Below are 21911 nucleotides of genomic sequence, written 5' to 3'. Positions count from 1 at the left end.
TGACTATAACCAGGGCCCAGAGTTGTTCTAAGTCACATGGTTAGGAATAACTGCTGTCCCTAGGTTCTGACTGGAGGGAGTACAGCTATGACCGGAAGTTACTTTTTCGTAGCAGGTTAGGAGAAATAAGCAGCAGGTTAGGATAATTAAAGTGGCAGATTAGGATACTTAGGTTAAGGTTAGGAAAAAGGTTAGGATTAGCTCAAATTTTCTCCTAACCTGCTACGAAAAGTAACTTCCGGTCGTAGACTATACTCCCTTTAGTCACAACCCTGTCCCTATACGTTAGTCATGAAGACCATCACAGCAACCACAGGTCAGTACAGCTAGAGACACAGGTCAGTACAGCTAGAGACACAGGTCAGTACAGCTAGAGACACAGGTCAGTAAAGCTAGAGACACAGGTCAGTACAGCTAGAGACACAGGTCAGTAAAGCTAGAGACACAGGTCAGTACAGCTAGAGACACAGGTCAGTACAGCTAGAGACACAGGTCAGTACAGCTAGAGACACAGGTCAGTACAGCTAGAGACACAGGTCAGTACAGCTAGAGACACAGGTCAGTACAGCTAGAGACACAGGTCAGTACAGCTAGAGACACAGGTCAGTACAGCTAGAGACACAGGTCAGTACAGCTAGAGACACAGGTCAGTACAGCTAGAGACACAGGTCAGTACAGCTACAGAGACACAGGTCAGTACAGCTAGAGACACAGGTCAGTACAGCTAGAGACACAGGTCAGTACAGCTAGAGACACAGGTCAGTACAGCTAGAGACACAGGTCAGCTAGAGACACAGGTCTAGAGACACAGGTCAGTACAGCTAGAGACACAGGTCAGTACAGCTAGAGACACAGGTCAGTACAGCTAGAGACACAGGTCAGGTCAACAGCTAGAGACACAGGTCAGTACAGCTAGAGACACAGGTCAGTAAAGCTAGAGACACAGGTCAGCTAGAGACAGCTAGAGACACAGGTCAGTACAGCTAGAGACACAGGTCAGTACAGCTAGAGACACAGGTCAGTACAGCTAGAGACACAGGTCAGTACAGCTAGAGACACAGGTCAGTACAGCTAGAGACACAGGTCAGTACAGCTAGAGACACAGGTCAGTACAGCTAGAGACACAGGTCAGTACAGCTAGAGACACAGGTCAGTACAGCTAGAGACACAGGTCAGTACAGCTAGAGACACAGGTCAGTACAGCTAGAGACACAGGTCAGTACAGCTAGAGACACAGGTCAGTACAGCTAGAGACACAGGTCAGTACAGCTAGAGACACAGGTCAGTACAGCTAGAGACACAGGTCAGTCAGCTAGAGACACAGGTCAGCTAGAGACACAGGTCAGTACAGCTAGAGACACAGGTCAGTACAGCTAGAGACACAGGTCAGTACAGCTAGAGACACAGGTCAGTACAGCTAGAGACACAGGTCAGTAGCTAGAGCTAGAGACACAGGTCAGTACAGCTAGAGACACAGGTCAGTACAGCTAGAGACACAGGTCAGTACAGCTAGAGACACAGGTCAGTACAGCTAGAGACACAGGTCAGTACAGCTAGAGACACAGGTCAGTACAGCTAGAGACACAGGTCAGTACAGCTAGAGACACAGGTCAGTACAGCTAGAGACACAGGTCAGTACAGCTAGAGACACAGGTCAGTACAGCTAGAGACACAGGTCAGTACAGCTAGAGACACAGGTCAGTACAGCTACAGAGACACAGGTCAGTACAGCTAGAGACACAGGTCAGTACAGCTAGAGACACAGGTCAGTACAGCTAGGTCAGTACAGCTAGAGACACAGGTCAGTACAGCTAGAGACACAGGTCAGTACAGCTAGAGACACAGGTCAGTAAAGCTAGAGACACAGGTCAGTAGAGACACAGGTCAGCTAGAGACACAGGTCAGTACAGCTAGAGACACAGGTCAGTACAGCTAGAGACACAGGTCAGTACAGCTAGAGACACAGGTCAGTACAGCTAGAGACACAGGTCAGTACAGCTAGAGACACAGGTCAGTACAGCTAGAGACACAGGTCAGTACAGCTAGAGACACAGGTCAGTACAGCTAGAGACACAGGTCAGTAAAGCTAGAGACACAGGTCAGTACAGCTAGAGACACAGTCAGTACAGCTAGAGACACAGGTCAGTACAGCTAGAGACACAGGTCAGTACAGCTAGAGACACAGGTCAGCTAGAGACACAGGTCAGTACAGCTAGAGACACAGGTCAGTACAGCTAGAGACACAGGTCAGTACAGCTAGAGACAGGTCAGTACAGCTAGAGACACAGGTCAGTACAGCTAGAGACACAGGTCAGTACAGCTAGAGACACAGGTCAGTACAGCTAGAGACACAGGTCAGTACAGCTAGAGACACAGGTCAGTACAGCTAGAGACACAGGTCAGTAAAGCTAGAGACACAGGTCAGTACAGCTAGAGACACAGGTCAGTACAGCTAGAGACACAGGTCAGTACAGCTAGAGACACAGGTCAGTACAGCTAGAGACACAGGTCAGCTAGAGACAGCTAGAGACACAGGTCAGTACAGCTAGAGACACAGGTCAGTACAGCTAGAGACACAGGTCAGTACAGCTAGAGACACAGGTCAGTACAGCTAGAGACACAGGTCAGTAAAGCTAGAGACACAGGTCAGTACAGCTAGAGACACAGGTCAGTACAGCTAGAGACACAGGTCAGTACAGCTAGAGACACAGCTACAGCTAGAGACACAGGTCAGTACAGCTAGAGACACAGGTCAGTACAGCTAGAGACACAGGTCAGTACAGCTAGAGACACAGGTCAGTACAGCTAGAGACACAGGTCAGTACAGCAGACACAGGTCAGTACAGCTAGAGACACAGGTCAGTACAGCTAGAGACACAGGTCAGTAAAGCTAGAGACACAGGTCAGTACAGCTAGAGACACAGGTCAGTACAGCTAGAGACACAGGTCAGTACAGCTAGAGACACAGCTACAGCTAGAGACACAGGTCAGTACAGCTAGAGACACAGGTCAGTACAGCTAGAGACACAGGTCAGTACAGCTAGAGACACAGGTCAGTACAGCTAGAGACACAGGTCAGTACAGCTAGAGACACAGGTCAGTACACAGAGACACAGGTACAGCTAGAGACACAGGTCAGTACAGCTAGAGACACAGGTCAGTACAGCTAGAGACACAGGTCAGTACAGCTAGAGACACAGGTCAGTACAGCTAGAGACACAGGTCAGTACAGCTAGAGACACAGGTCAGTAAAGCTAGAGACACAGGTCAGTACAGCTAGAGACACAGGTCAGTACAGCTAGAGACACAGGTCAGTAAAGCTAGAGACACAGGTCAGTACAGCTAGAGACACAGGTCAGTAGAGACACAGGTCAGTAAGCTAGAGACACAGGTCAGTACAGCTAGAGACACAGGTCAGTACAGCTAGAGACACAGGTCAGTACAGCTAGAGACACAGGTCAGTACAGCTAGAGACACAGGTCAGCTAGAGACACAGGTCAGTAGAGACACAGGTCAGTACAGCTAGAGACACAGGTCAGTACAGCTAGAGACACAGGTCAGTACAGCTAGAGACACAGGTCAGTACAGCTAGAGACACAGGTCAGTACAGCTAGAGACACAGGTCAGTACAGCTAGAGACACAGGTCAGTACAGCTAGAGACACAGGTCAGTAAAGCTAGAGACACAGGTCAGTACAGCTAGAGACACAGGTCAGTACAGCTAGAGACACAGGTCAGTACAGCTAGAGACACAGGTCAGTACAGCTAGAGACACAGGTCAGTACAGCTAGAGACACAGGTCAGTACAGCAGTACAGCTAGAGACACAGGTCAGTAAAGCTAGAGACACAGGTCAGTACAGCTAGAGACACAGGTCAGTACAGCTAGAGACACAGGTCAGTACAGCTAGAGACACAGGTCAGTACAGCTAGAGACACAGGTCAGTACAGCTAGAGACACAGGTCAGTACAACTAGAGACACAGGTCAGTACAGCTAGAGACACAGGTCAGTACAGCTAGAGACACAGGTCAGTACAGCTAGAGACACAGGTCAGTACAGCTAGAGACACAGTCAGTACAGCTAGAGACACAGGTCAGCTAGAGACACAGGTCAGTACAGCTAGAGACACAGGTCAGTACAGCTAGAGACACAGGTCAGTACAGCTAGAGACACAGGTAGAGACACAGGTCAGTACAGCTAGAGACACAGGTCAGTAAAGCTAGAGACACAGGTCAGTACAGCTAGAGACACAGGTCAGTACAGCTAGAGACACAGGTCAGTACAGCTAGAGACACAGGTCAGTACAGCTAGAGACACAGGTCAGTACAGCTAGAGACACAGGTCAGTACAGCTAGAGACACAGGTCAGTACAGCTAGAGACACAGGTCAGTACAGCTAGAGACACAGGTCAGTACAGCTAGAGACACAGGTCAGTACAGCTAGAGACACAGGTCAGTACAGCTAGAGACACAGGTCAGTACAGCTAGAGACACAGGTCAGTACAGCTAGAGACACAGGTCAGTACAGCTAGAGACACAGGTCAGTAAAGCTAGAGACACAGGTCAGTACAGCTAGAGACACAGGTCAGTACAGCTAGAGACACAGGTCAGTAAAGCTAGAGACACAGGTCAGTACAGCTAGAGACACAGGTCAGTACAGCTAGAGACACAGGTCAGTACAGCTAGAGACACAGGTCAGTACAGCTAGAGACACAGGTCAGTACAGCTAGAGACACAGGTCAGTACAGCTAGAGACACAGGTCAGTACAGCTAGAGACACAGGTCAGTACAGCTAGAGACACAGGTCAGTAAAGCTAGAGACACAGGTCAGTACAGCTAGAGACACAGGTCAGTAAAGCTAGAGACACAGGTCAGTACAGCTAGAGACACAGGTTAACACACAGCAGGTCAAGTTAGAGACGACAGTCACACAGGAAGAATAGGCCTAGAGAAGGTAGGAAAAACAACAAACATGTAAACGGTGAGACCGGTGAAAGACAGGGACTGAACTGTGAACAGGGGGAGAGGCAGAGTAAAACAGTGGAATGTTTCATGGTAACATCATCTTTTTCTAACATTGAAATACATTATTTTGGAACAAGAATCACGATTTAAAGTTTTGTTTTGGTCACCAAAAACACTGAACACCTATATCTACACCTATATCTACACCCTCTCGTCAGCTTGGCTGTTATATCCATGTAACAGACATTTTTGGCAGTTATTTTTTTTTGTCTGTCCCGTTCGTTGAATACTTACGATTCCCCTATGAAAAGAAAGCAGTTCAGAATCATATCTTACACTCCTTATTATGCTAATAACACGCTACAAGGCAAAGAGCAGTTGGAGCTCTGGCAGTAGATGTCGCCCATAACGACTGATTCAGGGTCAGGTAGTTTTAACTCCCCCTCATGGTTATGGTTAGAACTGGAGGGCAGGGTAATCTGATCCTAGATCTGTGGTTAAGGAGACACATCTACACATCATAGATACAACCACGTACATAACATACATAGATACAGTCAGTTAAAAGATGGGTCCAAGTCCAGATGAAGATATGTGTCTGGGTCTAAGCCCGTGGCTGGTGGGCAGTGTGACACGTAATAAGAGCAGCAGAGTTTGATGGTCTGCTTTGAATAGTGCCACTGCCCTGGTCATATATCTCTCTTTGGTACTCACAAGGGAAGTTGCACAAAGTATCCAAGCTCACAGGCTACAAAGTTACAAGGTCAACTGACTATGGAGTTTGGAGAGAGATTATTATGGTGCGTTTGTGTTCAAAGAACAACAGAAAATGCTCTAGTGAAGTAACAGCTGGTTCTGGCCTATAAAAAGTGTTTCATTTGTAAATTAACAGTCCGCTATCTCTCCTGCCAGCAGTTTTTTTCTCTCTCGAATTAAACGAGACATTCACTGATAAAATAGGTTTAAAACTTCCAAAAATGGAGTGTTCTTAAATAATGAAGCTTCTGACGACAGTGAGATCAAATAAACGAAGACGCAATCAATGAATATTGTCTGCATTCAAATGAAGTTCAGGGGATATCTCCAATGACTGTTGGAAATGCATCCTCGTACTGCGAAATCTTTGCATGCTATCATTCAGACTTATTTGTGGAACATGCATAGCTGTGTATTCATTCTCAGTGAGTTTGAAGGCCTTGGTGCAAAACCCTTCCTTTGTAAGAGCCCCCCCCCCACACAAAAAAAAAGAGAACAGGGACAGATATTGAGTTAGTTACACGAGATGTTGACGTCACTGCTGAGGAACCTCCTACCTCCAAGTTACCATGAAAATCATAATAATAACAGCTAAATTGGACACAATGGCATTGTAATACTTGACATTGGTCATAATACTTTACAGTGCACAGGTGGGGTTAGGGCTACAGGTGACCCAGCGCTAAGTTACTCACGACTGGTCAGCGTTCATTTTAGATGCCAAGAGGATTGGTGTGTTGCTTAGAACACATCGTCATTTAATAAAATCAAGAGAACAATGCCGACCACAATAACTGATTGATAAAGGGACAAGCCTTACAGACAGCAGTAGAGTTTGGACAAACAGTGAGCTCTGAATTTGGAGGACTGGACTGGACTGTGCTGTTCAAAGAAAGTTACAATGTTGTTACAACATCAAAGCGGAACATTTCCATTTTTTACTCTTCATATCATGTCAACGTATATCATTGGTGAGAAAAAAGCTTTTTCTTGTATTTAGGGAGCAGGAAAAGCATTGCTACTGTAGGTGTTGTCTGTTCCATTTGTCATGCACAGTTCCCCTCCATACCCCATAATAACCATGTCATTACTGTTAACACAATATGATGTTCTTGTTATAACTGGCACGTGGGTGGTGGAGTTTACAGCATGCAGGCCTGGGTTAGAGCACGGATTGACCGTTGGCAGGTTCGATGTGATAAGAGACCTGGTCAGGGTTAAAGGGTCAGGGGTCAAGGGTTCATAATGGGAGTTATTGGTGGGGTTGCACCTCATCGTTACGGTTAGTTGAACGGCAGTTAGTTATCTTGTGCTGTGTTCCCCTCATACACACACCACACTGGGAGAGAGGGACATTTTAATTCATTAAAGTGACAAGTAGCGCTCCACCCCTTCCCTCCATCCCTCCCTCCTTATAGAGAAATAAAACACATATAGAAAAAACCCTCCATCGTGGCTGACCAATACAAGTGCCATGGCGTTCTGAGAGGCGGGGTCTGTGTGCGTAGGTGGGACGGGACTGGCTGAGGCAAGGGGGCCAAGGGGGAGGGGTAAAGGACCCTAGGAGGGGGGTTTGCTGTAACCAAACAGTCCAACAGGGAAGTACTTGACGTGCGTGGGCCACTGGGCGGCCAGTTGGAAGAACTTGACGTCGTTCCACTCCACTCCGTCTATGGACACTGCAGGGACACACAGGGAAGGAGACACAGATAAGTATGGCTGTTGTTCAGACAGAGAACACTTGGGGCTGTGTCCAAATTGGCACCCTATTCCCTATATAGTACACTACTTTTGACCAGGGCTATTCCCTATATAGTGCACTACTTTTGACCAGAGCCCAATGGGCCCTGTACAGGGAATAAGATGCTATTTCTGACACACTCTTAGAGACACTTAAGAGGTCCATTAACACAGCCCATTCTCCATTTCCTCTTTCCTACAACATCCCCAATAAATCATGTTCCCCTCACCCTGGCCTCACTCCACCCGTACCCCGTTTCTCTTCCTCCTCCACCTATTTTCAGAGATTCCTCTACAGTACACCTTCACTGGATCATCCCTCCCTCCCTCCCTCCCTCCCTCCCTCCCCCTCCCTCCCTGTGTTATGTTGCTGTACCTTTCAACATGGTATGATGCTGCTTGGCAGAACAGATGAGTCTGCTGATGGCCTCGATGACCTGGCTCTTAGAGTCTACGTCCTTCTCCTTCGGTTTCTTACCCAGGAAGATGGTGGGAACTACAGAGAACGAGAGTGACATCGAGAGAGAGAGAGAGAGAGAGAGAGAGAGAGAGAGAGAGAGAGAGAGTGACAGAGAGAGAGAGAGAGAGAGAGAGAGGGGGGAAGAGAGTCAATCTTCATAACAATACAATTCAATGCATGGAAGAAAGAAAACCACAACTAGAGGGCATGTATACATTCCACCTCCTGTCTCCGTATTAAAAACTGTTGTAATGCTGAATGACTTTGCCTGTGTATTATAAAATAAATTATATTCTAAAACTCTTTACCCTTCTTGTTCTTCTCCTTGGTGACCACCGTCATGGCCATGGTGCTGACCTGGGCCTGGGTCTCACTGATGCCCCCTCCTGGTAGCCTGCTGACCTGCAGGGACCTGAAGGCACTCTTCAGGGTGTTCTTACCGCCCGTGTCACGCCGTTCCCCGTCACGTCGCTTCTCCGCCAGCGACGCCAGCCAGTAGTCCACCTGCAGCCCGATGGTGTCCACACCATGAGGCATACTGGGGCTCCTGGAACAGGAAGGGGTGGGGCCGGAGACAGGAAAAGGTGGGGGTTAGGGTACAATGCAGGAAAGGGGAAATGATGGAGATTCTTAGTTAAAAATGCCAAAAGGCTGTGTTGTTTAGGTATGGGGTATTTAGTGACAGAGCAGGTTATGGATTCAGGGGCATACATGTCAAACAGCGCATCAACCCTGACCCTGAGTCAGGTCACGCCACAGAGGACAGTAGTGTCTGTTACAGCACCAAACCCCATCACAATGATGGGCTATAACACCTGCCGATGTTGCTGTGTTTGTTTTTATCTGTGGTCAGACTTGACTTTCAGCAGGACAGACAAGAAGGGGACAGAATGAACCTGAGACGAATCATCTGATCTGTTTTGAGGAGAAAAGGGACTGTTGGGAATATTTCTCTCTCTCTCTCTTTTTACCTCCCTCTCTAACTCTTTGTCTCTCTCTCCATCCCCCTCTCTCTCTTTCTAACTCTTTCTCTATCCCTCTCTCTTTTTACCTCCCTCTCTAACTCTTTGTCTCTCTCTCCATCCCCCCCTCTCCCTTTCTAACTCTTTCTCCATCCCTCTCTCTCTCTTTTTTCCTCCCTCACTAACTCTGTCTCTCTCTCTCCATCCCTTTCTCTCTTTTTCTCTCTTAGACATAAAATATGTGTCCAAACACTCTCTGGCACTTATATGACCCATTCATGATTGCCCAGAAAGAGAAGAGAAGACGTAGCAACTGGAATGATCCTCTAATAAGAAATAAAATACGACAGCCATGCCAGGGGTTGCAGACCTACCCCTGTACTGCCTGAACACTGCCCATGGAGGGAGAGGAGGGGGGAGTGGCAGCCTCTTTGATCAGCCCAGCGGGAGAGCTGTGGGAGGGAGGGGATGTAGAGGGAACAGCAAGGCTCACTGCCACACACTCTTCTGTGTCTCCTAGGCAAGAATAGATGATGGTGAGATAAATGTTATTATTTGTTTCAAAATAAGTATATATACACTACCGGTAAAAAGGTTTAGAACATCTACTCATTCAAGGGTTTTTCTTTATTTTTTTACTATTTTCTACATTGTAGAATAATAGTGAATACATCAAAACTATGAAATAACACATATGGAATCATGTAGTAACCAAAAAAAGTGTTAAAAAAAATTCAAATATATTTTAGATTCTTCAAATCTGTTGCCTTGATGCCAGCTTTGCACACTCTTGGCATTCGAGCATACCAGCTTCACCTAGAATGCTTTTCCAACAGTCTTGAAGGACTTCCCACATATGTTGAGCACTTGTTAGCTGCTTTCCCTTCACTCTGCGGTCCAACTCATCTCAAACCATCTCAATTAGGTTGAGGTCCGGTGATTGTGGAGGCCGGGTCATCTGATGCAGCACTCCATCACTCTCCTTCTTGGTAAAATAGCTCTTACACAGACTGGAGGTATGTTGAGTCATAGGCCCTCTAAGCCCAAACCAGAAGGGATGGTGTATCGCTGCAGAATGCTGTGTTAGCCATGCTGGTTAAGTGTGCCTTGAATACTAAATAAATCACAGTGTCACCAGCAAAGCACCCCCACCCCATAACACCTCCTCCTCCATGCTTCACAGTGGGAAATACACATACAGAGATCATCTGTTCAACCACACCAGGTCTCACAAAGACACAGCGGTTGGAACCAAAAATCTCACATTTCCACCGGTCAAACGTCCATTGACCGTGTTTCTTGGCCCAAGCAAGTCTCTTCTTCTTATTAGTGTCCTTTAGTAGTGGTTTCTTTGCAGCAATTCGACCATGAAGGCCTGATTCACGCTGTCTCCTGTGAACAGTTGATGTTGAGATGTGTCTCTTCCTTGATCTCTGTGTAGCATTTATTTGGGCTGCAATTTCTGAGGCTTGTAACTCTAATGAACTGATCCTCTGCAGCAGAGGTAACTCTGGGTCTTCCTTACCTGTGGCGGTCCTCATGAGAGCCAGCTTCATCACAGCACTTGATGGTTTTTGTGACTGCACTTGAAGGAACTTTCAAAGTTCTCAAAATTTTCCGGATTGACTGACCTTCATGTCTTAAAGTAATGATGGACTGTCGTTTCTCTTTGCTTATTTGAGAAGTTCTTGCCATAATATGGACCGGGTCTGTATACCACCCCTACCTTGTCACAACACAACTGACTGGCTCAAACGCATAAAGAAGGAAAGAAATTCCACAAATTAACTTTTAAGAAGGCACACCTGTTAATTGAAATCCATTCCAGGTGACTACCTCATTAAGCTGGTTGAGAGAATCCACAAGAGTGTGCAAAGCTGTCATCAAGCCAAAGGGTGGCTATTTGAAGAATCTCAAATATATTTTGATTTGTTTAACACTTTTTTGGTTACTACATGATTTTCATGTGTTATTTCATAGTTTTGATGTCTTCACTCTTATTCTACAATGTAGAAAATTGTAAAAAATAAAGAAAAACCCTTGAATGAGTAGACGTTCTCAAACTTTTGACCAGTAATGTAGATGTCATAAAATAGGCATGCTTTTTGGAAGATATATCTTAGAGGTAACAAAGTGAATGTCTTGATTGCTTTTTAAACCACCTACCAGTAGAGGATGGACCATGCTCAATCAGACCAACCTTCACCACCTGAGAGACATGACAACATCCTGTTACTGCAACATCAGGAAACATCAGGAAAAACACCTCATGTTCCTATAGAAACTCAAGGGTAGCTCTATGGAAGAGGCCACAGAGAGAACTAGACGTTTTGTTTGTACACATACCCCAATGAAGGGAATGAACTTCTGGTAGGAATCTTCATCGTGCCTGGAGAGAGAGAGAGAGAATGTTTTATGGGTTTTAATGAAATACCATCTTCTGGTTAAGGTGTGTGTGTGTGTGTGCGTGTGTGTTACCACTCACGTCCTGTGTTTACAGGTAAGCATGGCCTCAGCGATGGGCAGCTGGTGTGTGACTGTGGCGCCACTTATGTACTGAGAGATCCTACCTGCCACGTCCAACTGGACTACAGTGCAGGGAAACAGGAAGACAGGTCAAAGGGTTAGAGGTCACTGGTGAGAGGTCAGGCCCTGTGTGCTAACGTTATGTATCCAGATCCAGTATGTGTTTACCTTTCTGTGGGGGTTCAGAGTGGATGAACACGTCTCCCCACGCCCCATCTAAGAATGCAGAGCTGTAACGGTTGTCTAGGGCACCCAGGTGCTTAGCAACAGGATGACAGCCTATGAGAGAGAGAGAGAGAAAGGGTTCTATTTTAGTGATCAGCTTGATGACAACAACTCTTTCATACATCAACAACCCATCGCCACGCCGGTCATCATGGATACCGACGGCCATGTTGTTTGTCTCACCCAGGGGCACCACCAGGAACCTCAGGTGGCTGAGCCAATCAGAGGTCTTGCTGGCCAGCTGGGTGACGAAGAACTGCAGGATGGCACTGAGGTAGCTCTGACTGCCCACCACTGCCACCTTGACTGGCCTGGGCATGGACGAGTTACAGTTACAACTGAGAGGGAGAGAGGGGAGATGGTTAAAGATAATCACTGACGTCTTACAGCCTTAACTCAGGACTTCATCAATACAGAGTGCAGAGGGATGGAGGGAGAGAGAGGAAAACAGAGAAGAAGAAGAGAGGGAGAGAAGCAGGAAAGAAAGAGGAAGATAAAGAGAGAGAGATGGGGGCAGAGAAGCGGAGAGAGAGAGAGGATAAAAAGAAAGGATGCAGGAAGGAGTGAAAAGCAAAGATAGCGACAGTGGAATAAATGAGCGAAGAGAATCAACTGAATATTGTCTGTGACTGTGAGCTCTAAATATTTCACAGACAGACAGATTAACAGATCATACAAAACGTGTTAGATCCGACAGACTCACAACTTTGGGTGTGCGTCCGTGTGTGTGTGTGTGTGAGACTCACAACTTCTGGATGCGTGTGAGGACAGCAGAAAGCACCGCCTGGATCTCAGCTCCTGAACACGTACACACCACCGGGTGCCTCTGTACCTGCAGCTGCTCTACCACGTACTGGAACACACACACACACACACACACACACACACACACACACACACACACACACACACACACACACACTTAGGGAACTGCAGCAACATACACGTTTGTTCTGCTGCAACATGCACACTTCTACATAGTTGTTACCTGGCCCTGCCAGTCGGTGCCATTGACCAGGATGAGACTCTCAGGAAGAGAAGAGTCAGACAGCAGGACATGGTTTAGCTGATCATACACCGCCTTCCTCAGGACCTACACCCACAGCACGCACACAAACACACAGCACGCACCCACACAGCACGCACCCAAACACACAGCACGCACGCACCCACAGCACGCACGCACACAAACACAGCACGCACCCAAACACACACACACAGCATGCACACAAACACACAGCACGCACCCACACGCATAGCATGCACCCACACGCACAGCACGCACCCACACACAGCACGCACACACAAACACACAGCACGCACCAACACAGCACGCACAGCACGCACGCACCACACACACAGCACACACACACAGCACGCACCCACACACACAGCACGCACACAAACACACAGCATGCACCCAGAAACACACAGCACGCACCCACACACACAGCACGCACACAAACACACACCCACACAAACATGAAGTGGAACAGTTTCTTATTAGATGACTCATAAAAACATACATCATTTCTTCACGCCGTCATGGGTACATTTATGATCAAGAGGAAGAGAGACAAGCTTTGTTTCTTGGCGTATAATGTGCAGTGTTTTATATAATGTGCAGTGTTTTATATATAATGTGCTGTGTTTTATATAATGTGCAGTGTTTTATATATAATGTGCAGTGTTTTATATATAATGTGCAGTGTTTTATATAATGTGCAGTGTTTTATATATAATGTGCTGTGTTTTATATCATGTGCAGTGTTTTATATAATGTGCAGTGTTTTATATATAATGTGCTGTGTTTTATATAATGTGCAGTGTTTTATATATAATGTGCAGTGTTTTATATATAATGTGCAGTGTTTTATATAATGTGCAGTGTTTTATATATAATGTGCTGTGTTTTATATAATGTGCAGTGTTTTATATATAATGTGCAGTGTTTTATATCATGTGCAGTGTTTTATATCATGTGCTGTGTTTTATATATAATGTGCTGTGTTTTATATATAATGTGCTGTGTTTCATATATAATGTGCTGTGTTTTATATCATGTGCAGTGTTTTATATAATGTGCAGTGTTTTATATATAATGTGCTGTGTTTTATATAATGTGCAGTGTTTTATATATAATGTGCAGTGTTTTATATATAATGTGCTGTGTTTTATATAATGTGCAGTGTTTTATATAATGTGCAGTGTTTTATATCATGTGCAGTGTTTTATATCATGTGCTGTGTTTTATACATAATGTGCTGTGTTTCATATATAATGTGCTGTGTTTTATATCATGTGCAGTGTTTTATATATATAATGTGCTGTGTTTTATATATAATGTGCAGTGTTTTATATAATGTGCAGTGTTTTATATATAATGTGCTGTGTTTTATATATAATGTGCAGTGTTTTATATATAATGTGCTGTGTTTTATATATAATGTGCTGTGTTTTATATAATGTGCAGTATTTTATATATAATGTGATGTGTTTTATATAATGTGCAGTGTTTTATATATAATGTGCAGTGTTTTATATATAATGTGCTGTGTTTTATATAATGTGCAGTGTTCTATATATAATGTGCTGTGTTTTACATAATGTGCAGTGTTTTATATATAATGTGCTGTGTTTTATATATAATGTGCAATGTTTTATATATAATGTGCAGTGTTTTATATAATGTGCAGTGTTTTATATATAATGTGCAGTGTTTTATATATAATGTGCAGTGTTTTATATAATGTGCAGTGTTTTATATAATGTGCAGTGTTTTATATATAATGTGCTGTGTTTGATATCATGTGCAGTGTTTTATATATAATGTGCAGTGTTTTATATATAATGTGCAGTGTTTTATATATAATGTGCAGTGTTTTATATATAATGTGCAGTGTTTTATATAATGTGCAGTGTTTTATATATAATGTGCAGTGTTTTATATATAATGTGCAGTGTTTTATATATAATGTGCAGTATTTTATATATAATGTGCTGTGTTTTATATAATGTGCAGTGTTTTATATATAATGTGCTGTGTTTTATATATAATGTGCAGTGTTTTATATATAATGTGCAGTGTTTTATATATAATGTGCAGTGTTTTATATATAATGTGCTATGTTTTATATATAATGTGCAGTGTTTTATATATAAATGTTTTATATATAATGTGCAGTGTTTTATATATAATGTGCAGTGTTTTATATATAATGTGCTGTGTTTTATATATAATGTGCAGTGTTTTATATAATGTGCAGTGTTTTATATCATGTGCAGTGTTTTATATCATGTGCAGTGTTTTATATCATGTGCTGTGTTTTATATATAATGTGCTGTGTTTCATATATAATGTGCTGTGTTTTTATATCATGTGCAGTGTTTTTATATATAATGTGCTGTGTTTTATATATAATGTGCAGTGTTTTATATAATGTGCAGTGTTTTATATATAATGTGCTGTGTTTTATATATAATGTGCAGTGTTTTATATATAATGTGCAGTGTTTTATATATAATGTGCAGTGTTTTATATATAATGTGCTGTGTTTTATATAATGTGCAGTGTTCTATATATAATGTGCTGTGTTTTACATAATGTGCAGTGTTTTATATATAATGTGCTGTGTTTTATATATAATGTGCAATGTTTTATATATAATGTGCAGTGTTTTATATAATGTGCAGTGTTTTATATATAATGTGCAGTGTTTTATATATAATGTGCAGTGTTTTATATAATGTGCAGTGTTTTATATAATGTGCAGTGTTTTATATAATGTGCAGTGTTTTATATATAATGTGCTGTGTTTGATATCATGTGCAGTGTTTTATATATAATGTGCAGTGTTTTATATATAATGTGCAGTGTTTTATATATAATGTGCAGTGTTTTATATAATGTGCAGTGTTTTATATATAATGTGCAGTGTTTTATATAATGTGCAGTGTTTTATATATAATGTGCAGTGTTTTATATAATGTGCAGTGTTTTATATATAATGTGCAGTATTTTATATATAATGTGCTGTGTTTTATATAATGTGCAGTGTTTTATATATAATGTGCTGTGTTTTATATATAATGTGCAGTGTTTTATATATAATGTGCAGTGTTTTATATTAATTAGTGTTTTATATATAATGTGCAGTGTTTTATATATAATGTGCAGTGTTTTTATATAATGTGCAGTGTTTTATATATAATGTGCAGTGTTTTATATATAATGTGCTGTGTTTTATATATAATGTGCAGTGTTTATATATAATGTGCAGTGTTTTATATATAATGTGCAGTGTTTTATATATAATGTGCTATGTGTTTTATATAATGTGCAGTGTTTTTATATAATGTGCTGTGTTTTTATATAATGTGCAGTGTTTTATATATAATGTGCAGTGTTTTATATATAATGTGCAGTGTTTTATATATAATGTGCAGTGTTTTATATAATGTGCAGTGTTTTATATATAATGTGCAGTGTTTTATATATAATGTGCAGTGTTTTATATATAATGTGCAGTATTTTATATATAATGTTTTATATATAATGTGCTGTGTTTTACATCTGTGTTTTATATAATGTGCAGTGTTTTATATATAATGTGCAGTGTTTTATATATAATGTGCAGTGTTTTATATATAATGTGCTGTGTTTTATATATAATGTGCAGTATTTTATATATAATGTGCAGTGTTTTATATAATGTGCAGTGTTTTATATATAATGTGCAGTGTTTTATATATAATGTGCAGTGTTTTATATATAATGTGCAGTGTTTTATATATAATGTGCAGTGTTTTATATATAATGTGCAGTGTGCAGTGTTTTATATATAATGTGCTGTGTTTTATATAATGTGCAGTGTTTTATATATAATGTGCAGTGTTTTATATATAATGTGCTGTGTTTTATATAATGTGCAGTGTTTTATATATAATGTGCTGTGTTTTATATATAATGTGCAGTGTTTTATATATAATGTGCTGTGTTTATATATAATGTGCTGTGTTTTATATATAATGTGCTGTGTTTTATATATAATGTGCTGTGTTTTATATATAATGTGCAGTGTTTTATATATAATGTGCAGTGTGCAGTGTTTTATATATAATGTGCTGTGTTTTTATATAATGTGCAGTGTTTTATATATAATGTGCAGTGTTTTATATATAATGTGCTGTGTTTTATATAATGTGCAGTGTTTTATATATAATGTGCAATGTTTTATATATAATGTGCAGTGTTTTTTTATATATAATGTGCAGGTGTTTTTATATAATGTGCTGTGTTTTATATATAATGTGCTGTGTTTTATATATAATGTGCAGTGTTTTATATATAATGTGCAGTGTTTTATATAATGTGCAGTGTTTTATATAATGTGCAGTGTTTTATATATAATGTGCTGTGTTTTATATCATGTGCAGTGTTTATATATAATGTGCAGTGTTTTATATATAATGTGCAGTGTTTTATATATAATGTGCAGTGTTTTATATAATGTGCAGTGTTTATATATAATGTGCAGTGTTTTATATAATGTGCAGTGTTTTATATATAATGTGCAGTTTTATATATAATGTGCAGTGTTTTATATAATGTGCAGTGTTTTATATATAATGTGCAGTATTTTATATATAATGTGCTGTGTTTTATATAATGTGCAGTGTTTTATATATAATGTGCTGTGTTTTATATATAATGTGCAGTGTTTTATATATAATGTGCAGTGTTTTATATATAATGTGCAGTGTTTTATATATAATGTGCAGTGTTTTATATATAATGTGCAGTGTTTTATATATAATGTGCAGTGTTTTATATATAATGTGCTGTGTTTTATATATAATGTGCTGTGTTTTATATATAATGTGCAGTGTTTTATATATAATGTGCAGTGTTTTATATATAATGTGCAGTGTTTTATATATAATGTGCTATGTGTTTTATATAATGTGCAGTGTTTTATATATAATGTGCTGTGTTTTTCATAATGTGCAGTGTTTTATATATAATGTGCAGTGTTTTATATATAATGTGCAGTGTTTTATATATAATGTGCAGTGTTTTATATAATGTGCAGTGTTTTATATATAATGTGCAGTGTTTTATATATAATGTGCAGTGTTTTATATATAATGTGCAGTATTTTATATATAATGTGCAGTGTTTTATATAATGTGCAGTGTTTTATATATAATGTGCAGTGTTTTATATATAATGTGCAGTGTTTTATATATAATGTGCAGTGTTTTATATATAATGTGCAGTGTTTTATATATAATGTGCAGTGTTTTATATATAATGTGCAGTGTTTTATATATAATGTGCAGTGTTTTATATATAATGTGCAGTGTTTTATATATAATGTGCAGTGTGCAGTGTTTTATATATAATGTGCTGTGTTTTATATAATGTGCAGTGTTTTATATATAATGTGCTGTGTTTTATATATAATGTGCAGTGTTTTATATATAATGTGCTGTGTTTTATATATAATGTGCAGTGTTTTATATATAATGTGCAGTGTTTTATATATAATGTGCTGTGTTTTATATATAATGTGCAGTGTTTTATATATAATGTGCAGTGTTTTATATATAATGTGCAGTGTTTTATATATAATGTGCAGTGTGCAGTGTTTTATATATAATGTGCTGTGTTTTATATAATGTGCAGTGTTTTATATATAATGTGCAGTGTTTTATATATAATGTGCAGTGTTTTATATATAATGTGCTGTGTTTTATATATAATGTGCTGTGTTTTATATATAATGTGCAGTGTTTTATATATAATGTGCTGTGTTTTATATATAATGTGCTGTGTTTTATATATAATGTGCTGTGTTTTATATATAATGTGCTGTGTTTTTATATCATGTGCAGTGTTTTATATATAATGTGCAGTGTTTATATATAATTTTATATATAATGTGCAGTGTTTTTATATAATGTGCAGTGTTTTATATATAATGTGCATGTGTGTTTTATATATAATGTGCAGTGTTTTATATATAATGTGCAGTATTTTATATATAATGTGCTGTGTTTTATATAATGTGCAGTGTTTTATATATAATGTGCAGTGTTTTATATATAATGTGCAGTGTTTTATATATAATGTGCTGTGTTTTATATATAATGTGCAGTGTTTTATATATAATGTGCAGTGTTTTATATATAATGTGCTGTGTTTTATATATAATGTGCAGTGTTTTATATATAATGTGCAGTGTTTTATATATAATGTGCAGTGTTTTATATATAAGTGTTTTATATATAATGTGCAGTGTTTTATATATAATGTGCAGTGTGCAGTGTTTTATATATAATGTGCTGTGTTTTATATAATGTGCAGTGTTTTATATATAATGTGCAGTGTTTTATATATAATGTGCTGTGTTTTTATATAATGTGCAGTGTTTTATATATAATGTGCTGTGTTTTATATATAATGTGCAGTGTTTTATATATAATGTGCTGTGTTTTATATATAATGTGCTGTGTTTTATATATAATGTGCTGTGTTTTATATATAATGTGCTGTGTTTTATATATAATGTGCAGTGTTTTATATATAATGTGCAGTGTGCAGTGTTTTATATATAATGTGCTGTGTTTTATATAATGTGCAGTGTTTTATATATAATGTGCAGTGTTTTATATATAATGTGCAGTGTTTTATATATAATGTGCTGTGTTTTATATATAATGTGCTGTGTTTTATATATAATGTGCAGTGTTTTATATATAATGTGCTGTGTTTTATATATAATGTGCTGTGTTTTATATATAATGTGCTGTGTTTTATATATAATGTGCTGTGTTTTATATCATGTGCAGTGTTTTATATATAATGTGCAGTGTTTTTTATATAATGTGCTGTGTTTTATATATAATGTGCAGTGTTTTATATATAATGTGCTGTGTTTTTTTATATAATGTTCAGTGTTTTATATATAATGTTCAGTGTTTTATATATAATGCGCAGTGTTTTTTATATAATGTGCTGTGTTTTTTATATAATGTGCTGTGTTTTTTAAATATAATATGCTGTTTTTATTTATTTATATAATGTGCTGTATTTTATTTATTTATATAATGCGCTGTGTTTTTTATATATAACGTGCTGTGTTTTTTTTATATAATGTGCTGTGTTTTTTAAATATAATATGCTGTTTTTTTTTATTTATATAATGTGCTGTGTTTTTTTATTTATATAATGTGCTGTGTTTATTTATTTATATGTGCTGTGTTTTTTTTATTTATATAATGTGCTTTATTTTTTTAAATGTATATAATGTGCTGTGTTTATTTATTTATATAATGTGCTGTGTTTTTTAAAATGTATATAATGTGCTGTATTTTTTTATATAATGTGCTGTATTTCTTTTATTTATATAATGTGCTGTATTTAAAAAAATATATATAATGTGCTGTATTTTTTAGAAATATATAATGTGCTGTGGCGTCCTAAAACTAGTTCTGACAACTGGAACTATAGGACCTTGCTGTAAGAGCTGTGTGTGTGTTTGTGTGTATATATGTTACTATACTTGTGAGAACCAGAAGTCTGGTTCTCACTTGTAAAAAGGCTACTTTAGGTTTAGGGGTTAAGTTTAAGGTAAGGTTTAGGGGTTAGGGTAGGGGTTAGGTTTAGGGGTTAAGGTTAGGGTAGGGGTTAGGTTTAGGGGTTAAGTTTAGGGTAGGGGTTAGGTTTAGGGGTTAAGGTTAGGTAAGGGTTAGGTTTAGGGGTTAAGGTTAGGGGAAGGTTTAGGGGTAAGGGTTAGGTTTAGGGTAAAGGTTTAGGGGTTAAAGTAAGGATTAGGTTAAGGAGTTAAGGATAGGGTTAGGTATAGGGATTAGGGTAAGGGTTAGGTAGGTTTAGGGGTTGAGGTTAGGTTTAGGGGTTAGGGTACGGGTTAGGTTTAGGGGTGAAGGTTAGGGTAAGGGTTAGGTTTAGGGGTAAAGGTTAGGGTTAGAGGTTAAGGATTCGGGTAAGGGTTAGGGGTGAAGGTTAGGGTAAGGTTTAGGGGTGAAGGTTAGGTTTAGGCATTAATGTTGGGGTAAGGGTTAGGTTTAGGGGTTAAAGTTAGGGTAAGGGTTAGGTTTAGGGGTTAAGGTTAGGGTAAGGTTAGGGGTTAAGGTTAGGTTTCAGGGTTAAGGTTGGGGTAAGGTTTTGGGGTTAAGGTAAAGGTTTAGGGGTTAATGTTAGGGTAAGGATTAGGTTTAGGGGTTAAGGTTAGGGTAGGGGTTAGGTTTAGGGGTTAAGGTTAGGTAAAAAGGATTTTGAACGAGAATCAATTGTTGGTCCCCAAAAAGTCCTCACAAGTATAGTAAGACGTGTGTGTGTGTGCGCGCATGTGTGTGTGTGTGTGCATACAGTATGTGAGAGTGTGACATTCTCTAAGCAAGAATTTCTGTGTATGTTTGAAGAGCATCAATGAATGTCAACATATACCAGTATGAACATATATGTCTAGGAATGTTTGTGTGTTACCTGTGAGCTGCGTCCCAGTTCGGGGGACCTCTCGCTATCAGAGATGTTGGTCTTCGCCCCTTCACTGATTGGTTTAGACAGCTGCCTCTCCTTCATAGGAGTATTGCTCTGTCTCTTCTGTTTGGGGGTGTGGCCTCCGCCGTCCAACCTGAGGGAGATGTTTAAACTCCAAATCAACCTGTAGCCCGTAGCAACATTACCCAGAGGAGTATGAAATGGAAAATATTCTACCTGGCCTCTTAAGAGAAAATTTGAAAATATTCTACCTGGCCCCTTAAGAGAAAAATGGAAAATATTCTACCTGGCCTCTTAAGAGAAAAATGGAAAATATTCCACCTGGCCTCTTAAGAGAAAAATGGAAAATATTCTACCTGGCCTCTTAAGAGAAAAATGGAAAATATTCTACCTGGCCTCTTCAGAGAAAAATGGAAAATATTCTACCTGGCCTCTTAAGAGAAAAATGGAAAATATTCTACCTGGCCTCTTAAGAGAAAAATGTAAATGGAAAAATGTGTGTTGGTGCTTGTTTGTGTTCGTTACCTGGGGGAGGGCATAGTCTGTCCTCCTTCACTCTTACTGCTCTTCAGGGGTGTACAGGGTTTCTCAGCCACCGACACCTTAATGCAGGGGCCCTCTGGAAACATCTCCTGATCGTTCAACTCCTACACACACAACACACATTAGCTCGAGTTGATTTCTACTACTACTACTACTACAACGCACGCACGCACGCACGCACGCACGCACGCACACACGCACGCACAATTG

General features: G+C 39.7%; 1 protein-coding gene and 1 long non-coding RNA gene across 17 annotated transcripts in view; one reads left to right on the top strand and one right to left on the bottom strand.

The window, feature by feature from the left end:
* The first annotated feature begins 225 nt into the window (after nucleotides 1-225).
* On the top strand, nucleotides 226-4865 carry LOC127916123 (uncharacterized). 15 transcript variants are annotated; one of them, XR_008093469.1, is made up of 12 exons: nucleotides 321-470; nucleotides 925-946; nucleotides 1824-1867; nucleotides 2011-2098; nucleotides 2536-2689; nucleotides 2881-2946; nucleotides 3157-3354; nucleotides 3579-3732; nucleotides 3829-3894; nucleotides 3961-4048; nucleotides 4517-4604; nucleotides 4759-4865. It is a non-coding gene; the product is annotated as an uncharacterized LOC127916123 (long non-coding RNA). The 15 variants fall into 15 exon arrangements; XR_008093463.1 differs by lacking the exons at nucleotides 925-946; nucleotides 3829-3894; nucleotides 3961-4048; nucleotides 4517-4604; nucleotides 4759-4865 and adding an exon at nucleotides 4209-4366 and having other exon boundaries at nucleotides 226-360; nucleotides 1846-1867; nucleotides 3579-3710; XR_008093461.1 differs by lacking the exons at nucleotides 925-946; nucleotides 3829-3894; nucleotides 3961-4048; nucleotides 4517-4604; nucleotides 4759-4865 and adding an exon at nucleotides 4209-4366 and having other exon boundaries at nucleotides 262-382; nucleotides 3579-3710.
* The window catches only part of LOC118369185 (phosphofurin acidic cluster sorting protein 1-like), a 118086-nt gene continuing 100365 nt past the window's right edge, over nucleotides 4191-21911 (bottom strand). For both annotated transcript variants that reach the window (XM_052497437.1, XM_052497438.1), the window contains exons 12-24: nucleotides 21684-21805; nucleotides 21144-21291; nucleotides 12621-12725; nucleotides 12379-12485; nucleotides 11816-11970; nucleotides 11576-11686; nucleotides 11367-11469; nucleotides 11228-11270; nucleotides 11048-11090; nucleotides 9256-9397; nucleotides 8228-8466; nucleotides 7836-7955; nucleotides 4191-7398 (exon numbers count right to left, since the gene is read on the bottom strand). In XM_052497437.1, coding sequence (XP_052353397.1) covers nucleotides 7280-7398; nucleotides 7836-7955; nucleotides 8228-8466; nucleotides 9256-9397; nucleotides 11048-11090; nucleotides 11228-11270; nucleotides 11367-11469; nucleotides 11576-11686; nucleotides 11816-11970; nucleotides 12379-12485; nucleotides 12621-12725; nucleotides 21144-21291; nucleotides 21684-21805 — 1557 coding nt within the window. In that variant the 3' untranslated portion in view covers nucleotides 4191-7279. The remainder of the gene's footprint in view (nucleotides 7399-7835; nucleotides 7956-8227; nucleotides 8467-9255; nucleotides 9398-11047; nucleotides 11091-11227; nucleotides 11271-11366; nucleotides 11470-11575; nucleotides 11687-11815; nucleotides 11971-12378; nucleotides 12486-12620; nucleotides 12726-21143; nucleotides 21292-21683; nucleotides 21806-21911) is intronic.

Source organism: Oncorhynchus keta, chromosome 35 (genome assembly GCF_023373465.1).
Source record: "Oncorhynchus keta strain PuntledgeMale-10-30-2019 chromosome 35, Oket_V2, whole genome shotgun sequence".
NCBI classification, from domain to species: domain Eukaryota; kingdom Metazoa; phylum Chordata; class Actinopteri; order Salmoniformes; family Salmonidae; genus Oncorhynchus; species Oncorhynchus keta.
This window is presented reverse-complemented; position numbering and strand designations above follow the sequence as displayed.